General features: G+C 39.5%; 1 protein-coding gene and 1 long non-coding RNA gene across 2 annotated transcripts in view; one reads left to right on the top strand and one right to left on the bottom strand.

Annotated features, from left to right (window-relative positions):
* Drgx (Dorsal root ganglia homeobox) overlaps positions 1-19,115 on the bottom strand; it is a 30,963-nt gene extending 11,848 nt beyond the window's left edge. The window contains exons 1-4 of the mRNA XM_017242418.3: positions 18,780-19,115; positions 7,635-7,758; positions 2,508-2,599; positions 2,341-2,442 (exon numbers count right to left, since the gene is read on the bottom strand). Of these exons, the coding sequence (XP_017097907.2) occupies positions 2,341-2,442; positions 2,508-2,599; positions 7,635-7,731 (291 nt within the window). The 5' untranslated portion in view covers positions 7,732-7,758; positions 18,780-19,115. The remainder of the gene's footprint in view (positions 1-2,340; positions 2,443-2,507; positions 2,600-7,634; positions 7,759-18,779) is intronic.
* Positions 12,803-13,228, top strand: LOC122322199 (uncharacterized). Its single transcript, XR_006246459.2, has 2 exons — positions 12,803-12,936; positions 12,997-13,228. It is a non-coding gene; the product is annotated as an uncharacterized lncRNA (long non-coding RNA).
* Positions 19,116-23,154: the final 4,039 nt, after the last annotated feature.

The raw sequence follows: 23,154 nt of genomic DNA on the forward strand, positions 1-23,154 counted from the left end.
GGTGGAGTATACGCGGAAGTGTAAGGCGGTAATCTCACCGGGCTAAAAACTTCATTATTCATCGCCTTGGCCTGGGAAATTGATAACTTGGAGGCCAGAGAGAAGGCTTATTAAATGAGTAATTAATGAGCGCCAAACATAATTCAAGATGAAAATAGGGTGCTCTATCAAAAATCACATTAAAGTGCAGTAAGAGCCCAACTACACCCCTCTTTATTCACATTCCTCCCTCTTCAGCCTCTTAAAATAACAAATCTCCCCTCTACCTATTCAAAAATCAAATTTTCCACTCATTTATCAATCAATATCACTTATTAGAAGAGCTCTCCGGCATTAGCTCGACTTCAAAGTGCTTTGTCCTTGTCAGGTGAGCCTCTGTATATATTATATAGCACTTCCCTGATCCAGCTGGGACCCGGGGCTTTAACCATAAGCTCGCTGCTATACATTAAGTAAATGATTTTTGCACTGAACTCTCTCAAAAAAAAAAAAAAATAAATAAAATCCAGAGCCCAGACAATTCCCGGGGTCGGCTGTTAGGGCATCAAAAATTGACAGACGAAAAAAAAATCGCGTGGAAAATGTATCAGGTTACAGGTTACAGGCAAGTGAGCGGCTAAACAGGAGCCAGGGCTGTTGGGGAATCAAACGAACTACACATAATAAATTTTATTATAAAATTTATTTCCGCTCCTGCCCGGCGAACGGGCCAAATAAAGAACAGCGAACGGAATGTGTCAAAATGCGGTTGGAAAAACGAGACCAGGAAAAGCTGGTCTGGATGGCAGGATGGATGGCGGTGGTGCACCCTCATCAAAATATTTGGCATTCATTCCATTATCGAAATCCCAGACTAAGCTGTCCAGTCAAAGTGCTGTTTTCCCATTTTCCTGCTCAATTTTTTCCACACTTTTTGCCGCAGTTATTTCCACAATTTCGTTAAAGAACTTCGGACTCTGCAAACTCGGACCATAAAAAAGTTGGTGGCATTTGACAGGTTCTTCGGTTTTTGGGGGATGGGTTTTGCAGTTCTGGTAGTATTATTAACTTGTAATTTTGTTAGCCTGACAAGTACACGTGTTTGCGACAAGTGTCCCACAAATAGAAACACTTGACAAATAAAAAATATACAAATATCAAGTTGCCAGCCAAATTGAATTGCAAGTATCTGGTTACGCCTGGGAAAATGAGGAGAAATCTTTTTGAAAAGCTAAGGCGCCTAATTGCGCCGGAAATAGAAAAATAGAGAGGATGTCGTAACGCCACCAAAGTGTTTTTAATAGCCACCTAAGTGTGCGTGGGCCCAGCTCGCGAACGTGTCTAGTTAGTGCGGCATCCTCATTAAGTTGCAGTTTCATTTCCATTTGCCGTGTGCATAATTTGCTTTCGGCCTTACAAGTCGACGTGCTCGAGTGCCCAGAGATTCGCTCAGTTCGCCCACTACGGATCTACCCCGAGTATCTTTGTACCTCTTTTCCTATCCGTGGAAGTACGGATCCGCTAATTGTCAGCCTGCCGTGCGCTAATCTGACAAATGCACTTCACAATTCCATGTAAATTGCCTCCGTCTAATGGTTACCAGACTTAACAATCTTTTCCTGACTTAATTTGCATCTTGATCCGCACGAGGCTATTAATTCAAATGTCTTACAAAATGATTCTAATTTTGGTCCAGCCAATTGCCAGACATTATTCTTCATGAGTGACATTAATGTGAAATAAAAAGCCTTTCTCAATTTTATTTAATTTTATGGCTACTTTCCTGTTTCTCTTAAAAAGGAGGCTCTCCTCCTAACTTGGAAGATTGAAAAATAAATTCAATAACCAGCAATAAAGAGCAATTTGCAATGAACCCCTCAAACTTTCTACTTTCTTTTCATATTTTTTTTTTTTGCCGATTAGAGCTTAAGAACTTTGCATATCTGGGTGCCTGGGTGCCAGCCCCACCAACTTCATTGAAAATGTATATAGAAAATATTTTTTTAAGAGCAGTTATTGCATTACGTTTTCTACACGCCACCCCAGAAACCCCGAACCCGTTTGTAATCCCCGAGTCCTTGAGCCTGTTTGGCATGCATATGCATTATTAATCGGTTTTAGGGAGGGGGTTATATATACCTATATAGTTAGAAAAGATATATATATATGAAGCGAGGGCTTTGATCAAAATGCGTGACCGTTCTAGGGTTGTCCTTATGAAATTTGATACGATTTCGTGAGTTTCTTCGCTGAATTAAATATTTCTCAGTTGGCCGAACCTTTTTTTTCTTTGGATTTTGCCCAACTCTTTCCCTGTTTTGCATAATTTTTGAAAAATCACAGAAAGTGGTGGTGTCTTACCTGAACCCTAGCCTCGGTCAGGTTGATTTTCATGGCCAGATCCTCGCGAGTGAATACGTCTGGGTAGTGGGTCTGGGCAAAGGCCGTTTCCAGTTCTTCCAGCTGTTTTCAAATTAAAAATTAAACATCAACTTTTTGCTTGTTTTTCCAGCTTTGGAGTTAGTTACCTGTTGCAGTGTGAAGGTGGTGCGATTCCGTCGCTGCTTCCGCCGGACAAAAGTCTCATCGTGGATGGCAGGATGATACGAGTAGCTGGTATCTGGAGGAATAGCAGATTAAAAGAAGACGGAGAGTATTAGCCAAGATAGGTGTGTTGCATTAGCAGACATAATTTATCTAGTTGCAGCCAAGGGCGTTAGAGCTTGAGTGCCACTAAGCTGGGATGTGGATGTCTTGGCCAAATAGTGGCCATGAATTAAATATAGTTAAGGGATTAGTTTGAAAAAAAGGTGAAGAAATAAGTAAAAGCCAGAAACTAAAAGTTATTACAAGTTACTTTATTTGGTTTCCATTATTTTTTATCCTGGATATAAAACTCCATTATTTTATGGCCCATTCATGGACAAGTTTTTCTCTAAATTTTAAATGAACCAACTATAAATGCCTTGGAAATCATTGAAGCCAAAAGTTTTTCTCTGCCCTTGCTGGCAAAAATCCTTTGGCCCCGACTCACCGCTGACAACTTGGCCAAGTTGCCTTTCTGCTGAAAGCCAGCTGTTGCCAAAAATTGCAGGCTAATTGAATTTTCTAGCAGCAGCGCCATTTTGTATGCTACAAAATATTTTATAACTGCCTTTTGAGCTTTTTCCTTTGCCAGAAGGAGAGACAGAGAGAGGAAAGGCGTTGACAGCCTCACTTGACCTCCGCCCGAAAATCCCTCCCCCAGCGACTCACCCTTTTTTCCCCCACTCCCTGCTCGCCGACCGCTTCTGGAAAATGGAAAAGTAAAGCCGAAAGGCGGAAACTTTGTTGGACCTTTTTCGACCGGACTCGGTGCGTCCGTGTTGTAAAATTAATTTTCAATTTGATTTTAAATAAATAATTAGCTGGCAAATTGCAAAATTTAATTTTAATTTTCTTCTTGCCAAAGCCTCGCAAAGCTTCTGTCTTTTTCTCCTGACCTCTCGCCGTCTCTGTCTGTTCGGGCCGGGCTGTGTGTCAACTTTTTTGGGGGGGCTCTAATCCGATTAGCTAAAATGTTGTTACTTTGGCATTCATTTGCGCCAGGACGAAGGTCGTCCCATCCTGGCGCCGCCCCCTTTCTCAGTGGCCTTCCCACTGAATCCCTGGAGAATCCGTGTAATGCGCACTAATGTTGTTTTCAACTACGTTTTTCTCCGGCTCTCTATCGCCAAGTGTCGCTATGCCTGCCATCGATTAATATTTAATTATGAAAATAATTAGAAAATGTTTCCACTCTGTCTTTGGTTTCTTTTGCGCTTTCAGGTAAGCCGAAGGATCTATGTGTGTAGAGGTATCCTGCTAATGAAGCACGCATTTCGTGCCAGGACCAGGCAATCAGTTCAAAGAGTTTTGCCAAAGGAGCCAAGTTAATCGAATAGTCGATGAGTTGAGCCATTTGCACTCAGCATTACCTATTATAATTTCTTTTTTTCTGGGAAGTTGAGGGCATTTATGTTACTATTAGAGGTGGAAGATGGAAAGACAAATATAAGAGGAGGTATTGTAATTATTATTTTATCAATTAAAAATAGGTTATTTATAACAGAAAACTGTTAAGATCTATAGTAAGCCTCTTATTCCTCTTAATTCCCCCATCTCTATCCTATATCTATTGCTTTTCCAGGATAATCACGATCGCTGCTATTCCTCCACTTGCTCATCTCCAGCTCATCTGCCTACTGACTCGAAAGCTGCAATGTGCAATTTTCTTGCTAATCAAATTCTCTTCAGCCAATAATTGCCTAAAATGCAAATGGATATGCCCCAGGTTTTGGGTTCTAAGTGGGCGGAAATTTACCGGCCAAAAATGCTTCGGGCCTTCAAAAAAAAAAAAAAAAAAGTACGTAGAAGAGACCAGAAACGTTCCAATGACGTCCAAGCGGCTGGCAATTAGCACAATTAGGTTTCGAGTGCAAATCCCAAAGCGCAACAGCAGCAAAAGCTGGCCAAAAACTGGGCAATAAGAATTTCATGCTGAAAGCTTTACCAAAAACCGAACCCAACCACCCTGCTCGATGGAGGATTTCCGCCTTCCCATTACCCATTTTCCTCCAAAACTCGAACATCAAACGTCATGTGGCAGCAACAGCAACAGCAGCGGCAGCAGCAACAGTGGCAACAACAAGTCAACTAACCGCACTTGTCAGGAAGACAGGATTAACAAATCCTTGTTGGCAAATTGATTCAAAAAGTACGCAAAGGGGGGCGCAGACAAGCCAACCAACCAACAGGCAACCGTCTATGTCTCTGGGCAGGTCCTTCTACCTCACTCTTTCTGGCTTTCGATAGCTGTCTTTGTCTGGCAACGAAGTAAGCTGTCTCTTTTTGCACTTGGAAAAATATTATGGGGATATTATGAGGCTTTAGCTTGGATATTCAATAAAATGGTGGTGTGTTTTTCAAGAAGTTTTAGTTATAAGTTTGATTTAAAATAAGATACTTGTTTGAAATTCATTTGTATGAAAGCAAAGAATTTAACTGATTCATTTATATTCTTTCTAATCTATAGATACCATTTTAATTTATTTTATATAATATATTTTTCTTAGTGCACTGAAGCTGCTCTGTGTCTGCTCGTTAGCTGCGCCGGTAATGGGAGATAATTCAATTTTTAAACATTTGGCATAACAAGCGAAACCATCATTAAGGGATTTTCGGTCTGGGAGCAGTCAAGTCAAGAGTCCTTGCAATCAACTCGGCACCACCCAAGCCACCCCACCACCCACCTACCTAGCCGCCCACTCGACTCTGTATATATCCTCAAGAAACATGTCTGCAACTTTGTCTGCCGTTTCTGTGTAGGATCCACACGAAACAAAAATCAATTCTCATTCGATTTCAGTTTCGCTTACTTAATCTGAGATCTGAGAATTAGCATTCATTATAGTTTTCGTTTGCTGGCCTAGTTTCTTTTTATTTTTATTATTTTTGGGGGAAAGAAGTAGAAGTCCGCTGGCAGAAGGTCGTATTCCCGCCCTTGCCCCGTTTTGGAATTTTTGTTATTTTGTTTGGGAAGTGTCACCGTCTCAATTTCAGAATTTCAGAGTCCGGGCACGCGTTGGCAAAATTTTAAATTAGTTTAGCAATTGAGAAGCGTTCTCGGGGTGACACTATAGGAGGGTTGGCATCTTCCGGGGAGGGGGCTATATCAAGTAAAGGAATCACGAATCGGAATCTCCGAGAAGCAGCCAACAAATTGAATTAGAAATGCAAATGGTCCGGGGAATTTTTTATTCTGATTTGTGAGCGATATTTATGGGTGTGCTTATGGTTTCTGGGAATGAATGACACACACTCTCCAGAGAGTTTCGTCATGTGTAAATTTTGGGTATTATTCATGGTAAAATTAATTATAAAAGTTTGGTATGTATCAGGGTTTAAGCGGAAATAGTCATGTTAACTTGGAATATTAAGTCTTAGCTTAGTATCTCCACCAAGAACTTCCCTCAGTGATTGCCTTGGCAGTCATTATCCTTTTACAAATTACATTAGGGGCCTTAAGCTGTCGCAAATCAAAAGCGACAGTCCCTCGAAGGACCTTGGACCCGGCTCTGGGCCCCATGACCCAAGGGCGTCCCAAGTTGTTGCCTCGCCGTCTGTCTATCCGAATGTCATATTGAATCAGTCAAGAGTAAATAGAATTTGCACCTGATTAGGATTACGCAGGGCGGGAGAGTGACTAGGGGGCGTGGATGTGCAGAGATCTACGTGCCAAGATGTTATGTAATGCGTCCGTAAGTCTTCGTCTAATCCCATTAAATAGCACATGATGGAAGCCACACAAAGTGCACTGCAATTTATGGCAAGAAACGTACATATTTGTTTGATTTTTTTGTGATTCGTTGGCGGTGCCTTTTATGGATGGTTAGTGGTTGGGTGGGAGATAAAAAAAATATCAATCAACTATGCCAACGTCGGCAGGTGATGCTTTGATTTATGATTTTGGATAAATGCCTCGGCACTCAACCGACTCACTTTGAAAATCTGTCGAAATCTGTCGCCGCATTCCGCTCCGTTCGCAGAAGGAAAATTTGCATGCCAAAGCATTAACGCTTTGCCAAACGATAATTGCATGAAATGAAATCCAAAATTCCTCCTCACCCTCGGCAGGAGGTGCATAACATACGTATATACTATATGTACCATATCCCATCAACACTCCATTCCAATACCAATACCAATTCCAATTCGAATGGATCGCTTCACTTTCCGACACGTTCACGTTTGCTTGACTTTGCCTTTGGCCACTCCTTTGCTCCAAAAATATACCCCCAGAGCCCCCAAAAGTCCCCTCCATCCGGCATTCGAATATCGATTGACTTGCCTCCTCCCGTTCCCTTTCTGGTCTTTTTTTTTATTCAATTATAGTTATATGGCAATGGGGCCTCTGTCTCTCGGATTCTGACTCTGGAGTGCCAGGCAAAGTTTATTTGGTTTGGACGGGAATATGGATAGTGGAGTGGAGGGACTGGGTCCAGGCCATAGGAAATCCAATTGCTTCGCTGTGGCTTTTCTTTACACCAAATTCAACGAAATGGATTTTTTATGAGTCCACGTCAGGGAAAGAACTGTTCTATCCACCATTCAAAAGTATTATTTTTAGTGATGGATATTTTAGACAGCAAGTCTATATGTTTCCTCTTAAAATAAAATATATATCCTATGAACCTCACTCTTCTAAATCCTCCCTTGTATTTTCCCATAACACTTACCCTCTGACCGAATGGCAAACTTTTCTGAACAAACAGCTAACTCTCGACATGTGCGACCGTGAAATCTGATATGCCCTCGACTCTTACCATTCTTGCCAGCCTGCCCTGGTGATGCTAATAGAATAATTCGTTAATGTAACTGCAAGATACAAAGATACGCCTTTGCGATACGATAATAATCCACTGACAGTGGAACAAAAAAAGTAACAACTCGCCCGCCGAAAATTATCACTGGCTTTTAATCTAAATTTAATTCGATGAAAGTGAAAAGATTGCACTTTTGGCAGTTGGAAATACATCTGTTTCTGCAAATTATGTTTCACTTAGTTAGGTTTTATGAATTAGGAAGTATTAGATTATGGGATTATATAACTACAAAGACTAGACTGTTGTACTTACAAGGATGTGTTGCCGCAAAAGGATAGTCGAGCGTTGGCAGGCGTGGCGGATGCGGACCGCAAGGATGCAGGGCGGGTGGACATTGGTAGCAAAACATTCCTCTGCCCGCGGCTGCAGGACCGAGCTGAAAAATTACATAAACATTAAATGGTTATACGAATCAGATACCAGAACTGAGTAAATTGTGAAAAAGAATCTTTAAATTGCATATAATTTTGATAAATTCACTTGCCAATCATGATGGCAATGGACGAGAACGAGAAACTTGTAATTTAAAGGCACAATTCAATTGGAGCCGAGTTGCATGCGGGTTTCTTGTTCTGGCGACTCTGCGTCGCCTTTAATGTTGTCATATGCACCTCAAACTCAATTCGATTCAATTAAAGGCAATTACAGACTTCTGACAAATCATCTACAATCGATTTCATCTGCATGTCATTCGGTCCGACTCGATTCGATTCGATTCGACTATAGTCGATGGTATGTGATGTACCCGAATGCATTGTGTGTCGTCTGCATACAATTAAATTGTCCTCAAACGAATCAATTGATTTAAATTAATTGCATTTGCCGCAAAAGAGTCGAGCCAGTCGGCATATAACTATGGCCATAACTGTAACTGGTCTTGATGAACTCTCATAGAGATGTTTTGCGTTTTGCTGGCGCCTTTCCCAATGCACTTTATGGCTTAATTAGTCGAGGAATTTCCATGTCCAACCCATGCCCACAAGGGGTGGGTAAGTCCCATACCCGAAAGGAAAGTAATACCCGTTTCTAGGGAAAGTTCTTATCTGGGGGCTGCAAAGAAGTCAAGGGAGATTCTCAGATAGGGAAGATCACAGAAAGGCGCTTTCTTTCTTCACGAATTGTAATTGATATGGCTGAGAAAAAAAAAAGAGCAGATGACTCACTGGCTTTCATCGCTGAAACTACAATACAATTTCCACTAATAATTGATTCATTATTCAAGCCAAAAATTTGCATTTTACAAAATAAGCCTCACCATAAAATGCTCCATCAATTGGTATATGGAGTGCCAGTATTAATTTTAAAACATTATTTCCTTTTTAGCCACTATTTCTTTATTCATAGGCCCATGCCAATTTCCTGTGTTTGTCCATCCATCTTTTATAGTTTTTGTTTGTCGGGATATCACATTTCCAGTTACATTTCAATTGCAATTAAAATTAATTGTTACTCCCATAGACCGAGTAATACAGCCAACTGCTAACCCAACCAACCACCCACCCAGCCTGGGTCAGGTGGCGCCAATGGGTGGTGCTTGTGGGGCAGGTCATCTCTCCTTGCACTGGTCGTGTGTACGGAACGTTTTAATTTATTTGAGTAAATTTGTTCAAAAAAATTTTTATGAATTTTATTTATGTTGGAACGCCGCCCGACGAAGGCCAGCTGCAGTGGCTACCCCACCCGGCCAACCACCCACCTACTATCCTGCACCACAGCACCACAAGTGTTAGCATATCATGTTACAGACTATTTCCGCCAAATTTACACACGCAAAATAATTTAACGAGCTCGACGGTAGCGCGTGTCCTGCCTACTTTTGTGTCCTGAAGACACTGTAAAAAAATTACAGGTCTTTGGGTAATTTTAAAGAGTTTTTCTGAATCAAGTTTCAGGTCTCTAGGAGTATTATAATAATATTAAAATCATAGAACTCTTAACTATACAAAAGAAAAGTAATTAACAAATTTTCATACATATTTTCCCTTTGAACCTTTATATTTTATTACTTAAAACTTACAACCAAACATTCATAAATAATTATAACATTTTATTCAAATATTTATAACAGTGTAAAACTGTATTCAGCTGCCTGTTTTCTGGTCACAGATGTGTCCGTGCTCCCAAAAGTCGACCCTCGACAAGTGGCGCCAATAAATTTCCATTTAACGCGGGAACCCAGTCCGGCCCTCACCTGTGCCCTCCCCTACCGCCCCCCGCTCAGCTTCCGCCCGGCCCCACTTGGCAGCTGCCACGCCCCTCTCCTGGGCCCAACATTCCATTAGAATTGTGAGAATTTGTAATTTTGCATAATTGTTATATTTGGAGTCCGTCGGCCGCAAAACTCATTTGCCAAATGGAAAATTGCCATTTCGTGTCTAATGTTGCACATGCGGCCTGGCAGCCTGGCTGCCTGGTCGGATAGCCTGTCGGCTGTATAGGATGGATATTGTATAGGACCTGGTCCAGTGGACCTGCTCTAAAGTTTTAGTGCCAGCGCAGAAGTGGGAGGGGGCTAGAGGGACCGAAATGTGTGAGCAGCCCGTTACTGGTGTTGTTAGTGAATTAATTTCCATTGAATAATTTATGCTGAATTATTTTGGACGTATTAAATAGGCACAGGAGTTCCGCACCAGGACCCAGCCCAGGTCAGAAGGGCTAGGGCCAGGGAGGGGCAAGCTTTTGCGGTGCAGAGCACCCCAGGATAATACCAAACCCATGTGCGTCAGAGGGAAAGCTCTCACTTAGGCCCGGATCCGGACTCGGACCCCGGACCTTGGGGCGTTACATTTAAATCAAATCAAAATGCTATTTCTGAAATTGATTTTTGAAATTTTAATGTCCGGAGCACAGTGGAGATTATAGTTATGCGCTGCACTAATGGAGTGGTGAGATGGTCCAAATTAGTTGCGAGTCTCACCTGAATGAGACGCAAATTGGACATGGCTTTTACTTTGGCCCTGAGTCTGCATTAAGTCTAAATGAGTTCTAAATGGGAGAGGTTTATTTGCAAAATGTATTAACATAGACAAGAATGTAATAGCTAAGAGTTTTTGTAGTTTTAAAGTAATTTTGAATCTTAGAAGCAAAGGTCCCAAAAAGCGCTTAAAATGCAAAATGCCTTTATTTTCTTGAATAATAAACTTACAATAAATATGATAATTAAAGCTATAATAGTTCACAGTTCTATTAGGTGTTTTGAGTTAAAATTTGTAACTTATTCATCGTTCTGAAACGAAGAGGACAGGTCAGTTAAGAAAAATGCACTTTTTAGTCTCTATTACCCTATTACTTTCCCTAATGTGACTTACTCTCACAAAAAAGCCGTAAGTTTGTAATTTCACTAAATCAATAAAATCTATTGAAATAAATCTATTTGGAGTTTTCTTTAAGTTTATTAAAAATATTCTTTTTGATTTATTTCTCTCTTTTTGTATAAAATTAATACAAAGTGACAATTGAAAACTTAAATAGCTTTAATAGCAATAAAACTATTTAAAGGTGTAAAGGGTATGAAAAGATTAAAATGCAAATTAGACTAATATTTATAGACTAATAAATGTAGATCGTTTTTCCTTATTTATAGAGCAAACCTGTGACATAAAAATCAGTCTTAGCCAAGGGCTTTATAAACACAGTTCATATCTGAGCTTCAAAAATGAACTTCCTTGCTGTAGTTTCCTTAGGATTTATTTTGATTGGCAATGTCCTGGCCCAAACTAATCGTAAATATTTACTAACTTATCTAACAAAAATATTAAAATAATGTAAACTTTTTCTTAGCCGTTTGCCGACTTGAACCCCTTCTTGTTGGAGACTGTCAGAACAGCTTTGTGGGATATACCTATAGTAACATTCGAAACCGATGCGTAAACTTTTCCGGTAGAGGTTGTTCCATAGCCGGAAACTTTTTCAAGTCCAGATCTCAATGCGAGGATCTGTGCAAGGAGTTCAATAGTTTGAAAGAAGCTCCATTCACTTACTTCATTGAACGAATTGGGGAACGAGTACGGGATATGATCTCTAAGCTAACCAATTGGCGTTTATAATTTCACAAGATATGAAAGAATAAATATAATTCGGTGATATTCTCTAGCAGGGGCATTTTATTTGAAACAAGATGCGATGATATGGAATTTCATAATAAAAAGTTAGAGCAAGTAACTTAAAAGAAGCCATAAAATAAATATTTAGTTCAAAGCATTAACTGGAAAATTAGTATTCTATATTTTTTTAATACACCTGAGTCTTAACTTTCAGTCATCGTCTAGCCATTGAGTCAGACGGATGAAATTTGAAGAAACTTAAAAGATGAAAAACAAAATCCAAATCTGGCTTTGTTTAATAAACATCTTTATTTGCCTGGCTTTGGCTCAAAAGGATCGTGAGTATATAAACCAAATGAAATTTATTTTTAAGTTTATATATTGTAAATTTTTCTTACTTAGCTATTTGCACTAAAGAACCTAAAGTGGAAGGAGAATGTAAGGAACAAATCAAAGGATATTCCTTTGTAGCCAATAGGAACAGATGCAGGAAACTCCAATTCAAAGCCTGTTCGGTTACTGGAAACTTTTTCTCTACCATTGATAGTTGCAAATCGAAGTGTTTGAATAAGTCAGCACCTAAGCGAGAAAATAATTTCATGGCTTTTATAGACAGAACAATGTCGCAGTTCATTAGTCTGCTAAATAGTTTCATTAACTTTGTTTTTCTTTAATAAAATCTTCATATTTATGAAAATAAAAGGTTGCGTATTAGAATATTCCCCAATTCTCATCCGATCCTCAATCGGAGTACCTTAAACGATTTCTGGATCGATTTGCCACCATTCTTCATCAAAATCTTGAAACAAAATATTTTTTAGATTTTTTGTCCATTTTTCGTGATGGGATCCCTTGAAAATGGGGTTTTCCCCATATGGGGTCCACTGTGATGGCCATATCTTCCCGATATCTCATCCGATTCACAAGCGGAGTACCTTAAACGATTTCTGGATCGATTCGCCACCATTCTGCATCAAAATCCTGAGGCAAAATATTTTTTCGATGTTTCGTCCATTTTTAGTGATGGGATCCCTTGAAAATGGGGTTTTCCCATATTTCCCCATATGTGATGGCCATATCTTCCCCAATTCTCATCCGATTCTCAAGCGGAGCACCTTAAACGATTTCTAGATCGATTCTCCACCATTCTGCATCAAAATCTTGAGACAAAATATTTTTTAGATATTTTTATGAATGTATATACTTTATAAGGTCGGAGATGTCTCCTTCCTTTCGTTCCACACTTTTGACCAAAATTATAATTTTCTCTCCAAGGGTATAATGAATGATTGGTTGTGAGCGTGAAATTAACTTTATGGAAATTTTGGCAATATGTTTTAGACACATTTATTTACTCTGAAGTAAATCGTACCAGCTTTTAGTAGCTAAAGAAGATTCAAATTAGACAGTTTCTTTCTGGCTGAAATCTATCAAAAATAGAATAATGAAATCCTTGGCCATTTTAGCTGTAATATGTGTCCTGTTTGGCCTTGTTTTAGGATTCAAAGATCGTTAGTAGGATGATTATTAGTTTAGTGAACGGCTTCAAAATATTTGATTGTATTTCTTAGCTATCTGTGGACAAGTTTCTGCTGCCAATGGCTTTTAACTTCGGCGTTGCTTTGGCCGTATTATTTATTATTCCTACTATCCGATGAGCAACGAATGTTTGGCCTTCAATTATGGCGGTTGTGGTGGAAACATGAATAAGTTTCCTTCGAAAGAGAGCTGTGAGGAGGCATGTATGGAAAAATAAATTTTTTTTAAATAAAATAAAACGCAAAATTTCCTAACATCTTTAAAGGTTTTAGATTTTCTATCTTTTTGAATTCCTCTGCCTACTTTTAGGCTGACCCTGCTAATTGCCATCACCTGGAATTTGCTCACCTGAACTAAAGTGCCAAAAACACCTGACCAACTAGTGCCTGGATAGCTGTTCCTGTTGTTGCTGCAATTTGCAATTGGTGTTGCAACAGTCGCTGGCAACTGGCAACATGCGACGCCAAGCCAAATGCAATTATCCAATTGCACGAAATGCACTTGGCAATGTTTGTGGCCTAGACAATGCAACACAACTCTCTGTATTAGTGTATCTGTGTGTGAGTATGAGTATCTGTGTGTGTGTGTATGGTGGAGCAGCACACGCGAAATTCAATTAAGTGCGCACTAAACAGCGCAACGATTTCGATTTGACTGCACTTCTCCCAAAACACACAGGGAACTGGCTGGGAAAGCGGATGGAAAACGCCAGTTGTGGAAGGAGGAGGGGGGAAATGGGGGAAAAGGGCTGGCAGATTGGTGGAAATCTGTGTGGTAAGCCTTTGTTGTCCACTCGGTCCTCGGACATGGGGGTTTAGCAATGGAAGCTTGCGCTAGTTTCTGCCACGAGCCGTCGCCAAAAACGGGGAAATTCAATCAGAGCGGGAGGATTACCGCCAGAACGTAGAGAAGTGGAATAAGCGGAGGGAGTACTGGGTGGGAGGAGGGGGTATAACACCAAAGCGGATGCGGATGTGGATGCGAATATGGTGGCAGTGTTCGCCAAATTCCATTTAGTGCAGTATAGCAGACTTGAATTGGGAGAAAAGTCAATGGATTATTGAAAATTTTTAGAAAAGTATTAAAGGAAAGTAAATTTTAAAATTTCTTTTAAATTTTAAAAATACTAAATGAGCTTCTCTACAAAAACATCCCAGTACTCTATTGGTCATATTTTAGTTTTCACACTCCATAATAAATCTAAAAAAAAAAAATAAATTATACAAATTCAATCAGAACTGATTTAAATCCCCCCTATATCCCAGTATCTACCCAATTGTTTGCTGTGAGTGCTGGCCAAATAATAAAATACGAAATTAACTCAAAATTAATTAAAACGCATCAGAATTTAATGCAATTTGTTGCAGCAACAGAAGCGACTGGACTGCTGAGGGCATTATGCAACAGCTGCAGCTATAAAAAGTAATAAAAATATAAATTAATAATGTCACGAATAAAAAAAAAAAAAGCAACAACAACCAGCAGCAGTTGCAGCAAAAGAGACAAAACGAGCAATTGCATTAATTGAACAAACAACAAAGTGGGAAGTGCGTCTGGACAACGACAACAACAACAACAACAATGCGAATAAATATATGAATATGTATGAGTCTGGACTCCAATGCCAATGCACTTTCCATGCAACAAATGCATTCTGCAGCGTCAGAAAGGGGGGCTCGGTGGGGCGACAGAAATTATCAACTGTCGCTTGATTAATTTGAATTAACCAAATTAAAAATGGAAACACAAGTCAATCAGCGAGTGCAACACCCAGAAGCGCTGAATTTAAGTGGATCAAATGGGATAGGGAGTCGGTTAAAAAAAGGGGGTTTCAGACGATTTTTTTAATGAAAATTGTATATATTTTAAAGCTCTTACCCCTGAAGGTCAAAAGAAATGCTATGTAATAGACTTATCGGTGTACTGAATCTCAGTTTTGCCAAATCGCCACTAAACGAGCCGAGGCACAGATACGAGCTACGAGCCCAAACACAGATACATTTCCATCCATAGATACTTTCGTCGGTGTGGCATAATTCGCAGCCAGACTGCGTCATCTGCCGCATAGCAGTGCATCCATCCACGGGTATATCGCCTCGACGGCTATCCACGTGCGCATCCCGGCCCCCGATCTCCGGTTACCCCACCCCGCTGGCATTAGAGCCACTTAAACGCATTTGCGAAATTGCCCACCGCCCACCCACACACTCGCTTAGTTCTAGTTTTCCTCCTCACAGCTGTGCCTTTTTTTTTTTGTGGCACTGCTTTGTTTTTGCGGCCAAACCGAAAGCGTGATAATTTCCCACTGAGGTGAGATGATATGGAAATGCGAGTGGGTGTGCAGGAGGGTGTGGGCTGGGAGGCTTGCAGGCTGGGAGGCTGATGAGGTTATCACTTTGGCAACCGAAGCAAAGTGCATCCGTTTTTGGAATCGTCTGACCGTCCGGCATAATCAAACTAAACTGGCGCAGTCTGCGTCTACTGATGATCCAACTTTAAAGTGGGCTTTCTGACATTATCAGGGTGGAAACAGTGAGGACTCTTTAAATGAGATGTCATATATCTGCTTGTGAGGTATGTATATATCTTGGCCACCAATCATCCGATTCTTGGGGGATAAGGCTTAAATGATTTGTCTATAGATTTTTTAAAAATTTTCATAAAAATCATTCCAGAGAATATTTTTATAATTTTTTTCTAGTTTTTTTAAGGAGACCTCTTTTAAAATTAGAAAAAATGTGCGGTATAAGAATATAGTACGATCTTTCGAAGTCCATATCTTAGCCAATAATCATCCGATGGAAATCTGGAAAGACATATTAAACGATTTGTGGATCGATTTGGAATCATTCTGCATTAAAATCAGGCAAAAGAATATAATTTTTTTTTTTTTATTTTTCTTAGAGGTACCCTTTTAATAACAGGGAAAAGTGTGGGGTATGCAAATGTGACCACTTAAAAGGTCCATATCTTGGCCAATGCTCCACCGATCCTTGAGTGCAACATCTGAAATGATTTGTAGATCGATTCCCCACCATCCGGCATCAAAATCTGGCAACAGAATATTTTTTAATATTTTTCTGATTGTTTCTGATAGAGCCTCTTCAAAACTTCGGATGGCTGTGGGATGCTTACGAAAGCATTCAGGCACGAAAACCCTTGGGAAGGCTATATCTTGGCCCATAATCTTGACCAAATTCTTTGTTAGCCTTGTTCTACTGTCGTGTATAGTAATCTGCATATTCTTCAAGCGCAGCCACTGAAAATTTTACCTCTTGATTGCGGTTTTGCCTTTTTTAAGGTTCCTTTTTTGTCTCGCGGCGCATTAAGCGGATTTGCGAGGTTCGAATTTGATTGTGTCAATTGGCTCGCGCCTGGAATCAGACCCGGTCTTAAGTGCAGATCTGGACCCGTGGACCGGGCCGGAGTGATTGTGGCTGGGATTGCCACCCACCAACAAATCAACGCTTGGAAATTGCAGTGAAAATTTTCGTAAATTGAATTATGCACCAATGCTGGTGCACCCCCTGCACTGCCTTTTGTTTTATCAACCCACTAATATATATATATACTCTTTTTGTTCGTGACCAAGTGTCGCCAATTTATGCAAAACTCGAAAGGCAAACGAAACTGAACCGATCCGCCGTAGGCAACCCTCCTTCAATTATGGGCTATGGTATGAACGTGTGTGTAATGTTGTCATCTTCGGGGCGCCCGCATGGGGAGGAAAAGCCACTGATCGTCAGTGGAACCCCTCTGAGTTGGTTCGTGTTTTGTTTTTGGTTCACGCTATTATTTTTTATAATAAATATTTTGATTGAATTTTCTGTTTAATTAAAGCAAATTGTTTTGTGCATTTGCCTTGCCAGATGGGGTTATATATGTGGATATATACTGGCTTTGCGGGCGGTCGTTAAGTGATTGAGAAACTGGTAGAGGATGAGAAAATATTATATATAAATTTTCAATTTTTCATTGTAAATGTACATTTACAATCAAAGATTTTTGTAATTATATTATTCAGTCAACATTAAAAAAGAAGGAATATTTACGAAAATTCCTAATGCCATGACTAATCTAGTTTGCATATTAGATTCTGCGCAGCTGTAAAGTTCTTTGGCCATCCATCAATTTGGCAATTCCATGTTCAATTCAATCAAGCAATCAATAAACATGGCCGAACTAACCTTCTTCAAAATAACGGCCAATAACCGTTCTCTATGATAATTCCATTTGCTAATTTAAATATGCCAAATTGTATTTTATTTGCCAGCTAACTGGGAGGCCCCTCTTTTCACCCTCTTTTTGTTCCACTTTCACCCCCATTTTCAATCACCCCCCACCACCATCGCTTTCTCTGTTGAATGTTGAACCCTAATTGAGTTGAACGAATCGAACGCAACTTGGCGACGAATGGATGGCGCTGGAAATGTAAAAAAAAAAAAAAGGACACGTTCGTCAACTCCAATTGACTCCACTGTGATGTCACCCTCACCCTCTGCTCCCCCACCGCCCTTTTGTGGGTGTGGCATCCAGTGGAGCGTTGAACGTTTGCATGGCTGCCAATTAATTTGCGGTTGATCAATTTAATTTGAAACTTCGTTTCCCCCTTTTTTTATTTTCCATTTCCAGGCCCCCCCTCTGCCCCGCACTTTGGCGAATCATTTGCCATTGATTTTGTGCCCTTCTTCCCTCTCTTTCCAGCACTCGCGTCCTCTCTTTCCCTCTTAATTACCATCAATTATTCAAACTGCATTTGCGGAATGATCAACTTTTGGTCGGTCTTCAATTAAACGAGGAGTTTTCAACTGAAATCGTTCCCTTTCTCCCCCCATTTCCCCTCGAGCAGTGAAGCTTCCAGGGAATCCTTGTTCCTGAATCCTTTATTTTTGGTTTTAATTCTCTTCTCGCCTTTACTCCTTCATATATATTTTTTTGCTTTTTTTAAGCTTCAAGTGTTCACAAATTTTGTGCGATTTCTGACAGGAAAGGCATCGCAGCAAACACTCTTGCCAGACACTTCAGGACATAGAAGGACGAGTGTGCGGGGCATACTTGTAGGCACTCCACAGCTCTGATTTTTATCAAATTTGGAACTCATTAGGAGAGTTCCTTAATTCAAATTAAAAGCTTCTAAATAAATTATGAGCAAAAAATGTTTTGTGCCACCACATGAAAGATGTCCTGTCTTGAGAGATACTTATATGGTATTTTTGGGAATTAAAAGACAGTTTAGATCGGAAGAGTTATTAGAAAATCTACTCAGTTTAAACATTTTTATTATAGTTTTATAGTTCAAGATTTGAAAATCGGCTTAAAAAAATAAAGTTTAAAGTTTTTTTGCAACAATTATAAGTTGGTTCTAAAAGATTCTTTAATTTTTCAAAAGTTTCCTCAAAATTCAAAAGATTTTACAGGAAAGATTTTGGATTAGATTTTCATTAGATTTAGTTTAGATATTTAGTTTAGAATAGTTTAATTAAAGATTTGAAAACCGGTTTGGAATAATATTTTCAAAGTTTTTTTTTGATAAAATTGTTGCTAAATTCAAAAATAGCCCCAAAATTTAAAAGATTTTCCAGGAAACATGTTTCATATACGTCTAGCTCCAAATAGGTCCTAGAAAAATATCCAAAACTTTTGAAAATTAGCCAAATATTTAAAGTTTTTGCAGAAAATTAGATGCATATTTTTAAAATATTATAGAATTGGGATTTGTCTCAAGTCTTTTCATAGAAATTATGTTTCTAAATTTCAATAATTGACCCATATATGACCCATAGTTTCCTAAATCTCCATTCTTTCCCCAACTCACCTTATTACCGTCCGTGAAAATTTTGGCAGCAATTCTTCAAGCGTGTCACAGAAGAAAATCCTTTGCCTTGGGCCTAGAGCGCTCTTTGGCCCTAATTGGCTTGATTGAAACTTTTTCGCAGTTTTCACAGCACGAAACACACGTAGGACAAAGGTGAGAAACTTTCCTCGAGCGTCTAAACACTTTCTCCAAAAGTTTTCCAAAAGTTCTCGCAAGGAGTGTGTGGAGAAATCACAAAGGATGTTGGGATAACTTCAAGATACAACTTCAAATTTCACAGTCAATCTGAGAGGTAATAGGCCGAATCAAGGATGAGGGTTTCAAGTTTTAAGTTTTTTAATTTTGGGAAGAACACACTGGTAGCACTGTCTTTAGTTTTTTAGGGTCAAGGATCCTTTATGTTTATTATCGTTTTTCCGACGGAAAATATGGATTGTAATTTCTCGCATTATTCACTAGGAATCAAGTTTCGTATTTTTGGTTTTTTTGAACTTTTAACTCATCAGCTGATTGGGGGGATATCGTGTGTGGATGGTGTTGAACCGAACCCGTGGAACGTCTGAGTACGAATGATCTAACGGTGCTTGCCACAGATGCGACGTCGACAGCGATGCTGGCGCTGGCAGCACAGCCAGCAGAAAGATGGCTGATGCCAGAAAGAGAAAGGACTCACCCCGGGGAGAGTGAGAAAGCGAACGGGCAAATAACGGTAGTGTGAGGGCGACCAGGGGGTGGAATGGGCGACTTGTGTGCCCCTAAGCGCCGCCTTTGCCATTTCCCATTATTTTTTTGCGCAGGCGCCCGCCAGTCAGCAAACCATAGCACAGACATCCACCCATCTCGCTTGCACACTCGGATGCTCTCACTTCCACTCACTCAGGAGTACACTTCTCGGTATGTAAGACAATTTTCTCGCGCATTTTCATTGTGGAAATTGAATTTTCGGCATGGAGAGCTGCAAAAAAGTGCCAGGGGGAGTGGTGGGTGGTGGGAGGAGGAAAGTGAGCCGGCAGAAAGGAAGAAGAATGTGCCATGGGAAGAAAACAACAAATGAAGTCAACGTCGAGGAAGAAGCAGATGCAGAAGCAGCTTGACTCTCGTGTTTCTAATACGGCTTCCCCACCCCACTGTCCCTATCTACTTTATTTTATTACACTTTATTTAGGTGGCACCGAACGTGAGCAAACGAGACAAAAGCCACCAGGAAGTGGGTGGGTGGGAGCGAGAAAGAAACGCCTTGGCTAACCCCAAGGGGATGTGCGGGGGGAGGAAGGGGGGGCTGTGGGGCCAAAAAAGAGAGCGCAAACAACTGAGGCAGCCTTAAATTGGATTTTCATCGTTAAGTGTGGTGAATGTGTGGGCCAAGCTAGGAGGAGGGAAAGAGCAAGGGCGAGTGAAAGGCAGAGGAAGTAGAGATGAAGAAAGTAATGATACGATATATCGTTTAAAAATATGAAATTTGATAATACTATATATCAAAAACTATATTATCATGATAATCATTTCTTACATTAAAAGCATATTATAATTATTTATTACTTACTCATTTAAAAATTAATTTATTAAGTTTAATTCCTAAACTTTCCAAAAAAACATTAAAAATATATAAAAGCTTAAAGGACTTGCATAAGTGCCATCTCTAGGAGAACAATCGTGAGCTTTGGGTGTTCCTCCAAGGATGGGAAAGGAGCTACCGCAACAACAGCGACGACAATGAGAAAACGATTACTCACCGTTGGAATTTATTTGGCATATCATTTTTTACCCCCCTAGCTCTCTTACCTTTCTAATTCGCTCTTATTTCCTCTTATTTTTCCTTGCCGTTTTTTGACAACTCAATTTATTTACATTAATATCTCATCTCGCCGCAGTCTGAAAAAAATAAATAACTAAGTGAATTTCAGTTAATTTATTATGAGGCATTATTGTTATGGCCTAACCCCCAAAGCCTTATCTCACCACCCCACCCAACCCTCTTCGGAGGCGGTGTCCAGCAACGAAAATCTCCCCGTATAATCGCAATTCCCAATCCCAGTGACTCCATCTTGGATCCCATTTATTATTGTTTGCCTGAATGGGCTCCTCTAACTGTCCTTCCTCTGCCATTTCCCCCCCCCACTGCCGCCGCTCACCCCATGGGTCGTTGGCCACAATTACGAAATGAATTTGTTGCCTCCTGCAGAACCTATCCTGCCTGATGTTGCATTGAAAAAAATATTAATTTTAATCCTTAAATTTATAATAATTTATTTAATTTGCCAATCACTATTATCCTTGAGAATCCTTATACCAGCCTTACTTTAGGATCTTTTTTTGACCATCTCTGAGGTTTTCTTTCAGTGTAACCCTATTTCGCCTTCAAAGATTTGACTTTTTGGGTGTCCTGGAAAACTATTCGGCTTCATCTTGCTCCACACCCCCTACATCCTGCCCGCTCCTCCATCCCCTCTAGCCCGCTCCCTTTGGTAGAATCCTGTCAGCCTCGCAAATTGGCGCTCTGATTTATGACTTTGTCTATTGTTAGCTTACTTCCTTCAGCCCACCTACAATCCCCTCCTCAGCCTCCAGCCCCCATGTCCTTTGCCATCATTAGTTTGTATTTTAGTTTCATTTTCAATCCGAAGTTCATTTCATTTTGGGCTTAAATTTTGTTTTGTCCTGTTTGATTGTATTTGGACGCCACTGAGTCCTGGTACACTTTCGGGGCTTTTTTCTTGGTTGGGTCGTTTTAGTGGAATTACTTGGTCCATAATAGATGAGTCTGGGATTCGTTTTCGACGCCAGAAACCAACGTACAGGGAAGGCGTGGCCCAGCACATCGCCATTTTGTTTGGCAGGTGAGGCCACAGGATTTTTCCTGCAACTGCACAATTGCATTTTGTACATCTGGGATTCCATGTTGCAATGCTGGATTGCTGAGAGGTTCTTACCAATTTTTTTCGAGCCTTCAAGGTGTCAGGATTGGGTTAGATGTCAGTTTTTAGGGAATATTTGTTAATTGAGTGAAATATTAAATATTGTTTCCTTTATTTGGTAGTTTTTGGTAGGAACGATTATATAAGTAGGTATAATCTATCTAAAAGTTGATGAATTTTGGTTATTATGGTCAGATAAATATGTATTCAGATTTCAGAATATTTTTTTAGTTTTTGGTTCATATTTCTTTTAAAAATTTTATATTGTCTAGCTGTTAGTTTAAGAATTCTCTTAATGGCGATGAGCAGATCTCGATGGCGATACTGCCGATGAGCGATGCCCTCGCTGTTCAACACCTTATATATTGTTCTCTACCTTTTCAACACTTTCTTTTTATCGATATACATAGCTTTTGTTTCAAGTGGGCCCTAAATCCTATAAAAGGCAGCTTCTGGTATTTTGAAAATCATTCGGTTGTGAGTCTTCAGCCAAGAATGAACCTTATTTTCTTCTTTATTTATGTTTTTTTTTGTTTATTTTATATCATTTTTATTTATTTTTTTTACTTCTCTTTGGTTTAACATATCTGGGTATACGTTCTTATTTCCTGATTTTTAATATTTTTTGATTATTCATGTATGTAAGAAATAGTATTTCTTCGAGACTCGGGTGCAATTATCTGTAACTTATTTGTTTTTGTTTTCTAATTTTTTAAAAATAATTTTTCATACATTAATATAATTTTTGACAACTTCATTGAACCACAAGATTGTTCTAATTTTCCCGAAATGTTTATTTTGTTTGATTATTGATATAAGTATAACAGATGTATGTCATATAGAAAGTCAGATCCAATCAGTATACTGCAGCTTATTTTTTTTTTTTACATTTTTCTTAGTATATTATTAAATTCATTTAATTTTCGCCAACTCTATTAAACCTTACGGGAACTTAATAAGTGGGATTTATTTGTCGATAACATCCGAACTCTTCCACAGGATAGTTATTTTACTCCGAATATTTATTATTTCTTGATTATTGATATAAGACAGAGGTCGGCACGGCCCTATCTCGGGGGCATAGGAAATTTCTCTGCCACACACACACAGTATAAATGTGTGAAACGTCATGCTCACAGCCTACTTTCTGCTATTCGTTACTAACACTAATGCGGTAAAATCATATCAATGTATTGGGGTGCCGACCACTGTTATATACTGTCTTTGTCTTTCATTACAATGTCCTGTTTTTAACAAAATTTAATAATAATAATAATACCTATAATAAAGTAATGTAATAAACAATAAATTATATGTACTTACTGATCTTCTTAAAAGACTTTTCCACTTCTTCTGAAAGAATTTTCTTTTGGCTTCATGTTCCACTATTTTTTCCACCTCCTTGAGTCCTTGATGCCTGACAAACGCTGGGTGAAATTTATGTAATTTATATGGGCACT

Source organism: Drosophila bipectinata, chromosome 2L (genome assembly GCF_030179905.1).
Source record: "Drosophila bipectinata strain 14024-0381.07 chromosome 2L, DbipHiC1v2, whole genome shotgun sequence".
NCBI lineage: Eukaryota > Metazoa > Arthropoda > Insecta > Diptera > Drosophilidae > Drosophila > Drosophila bipectinata.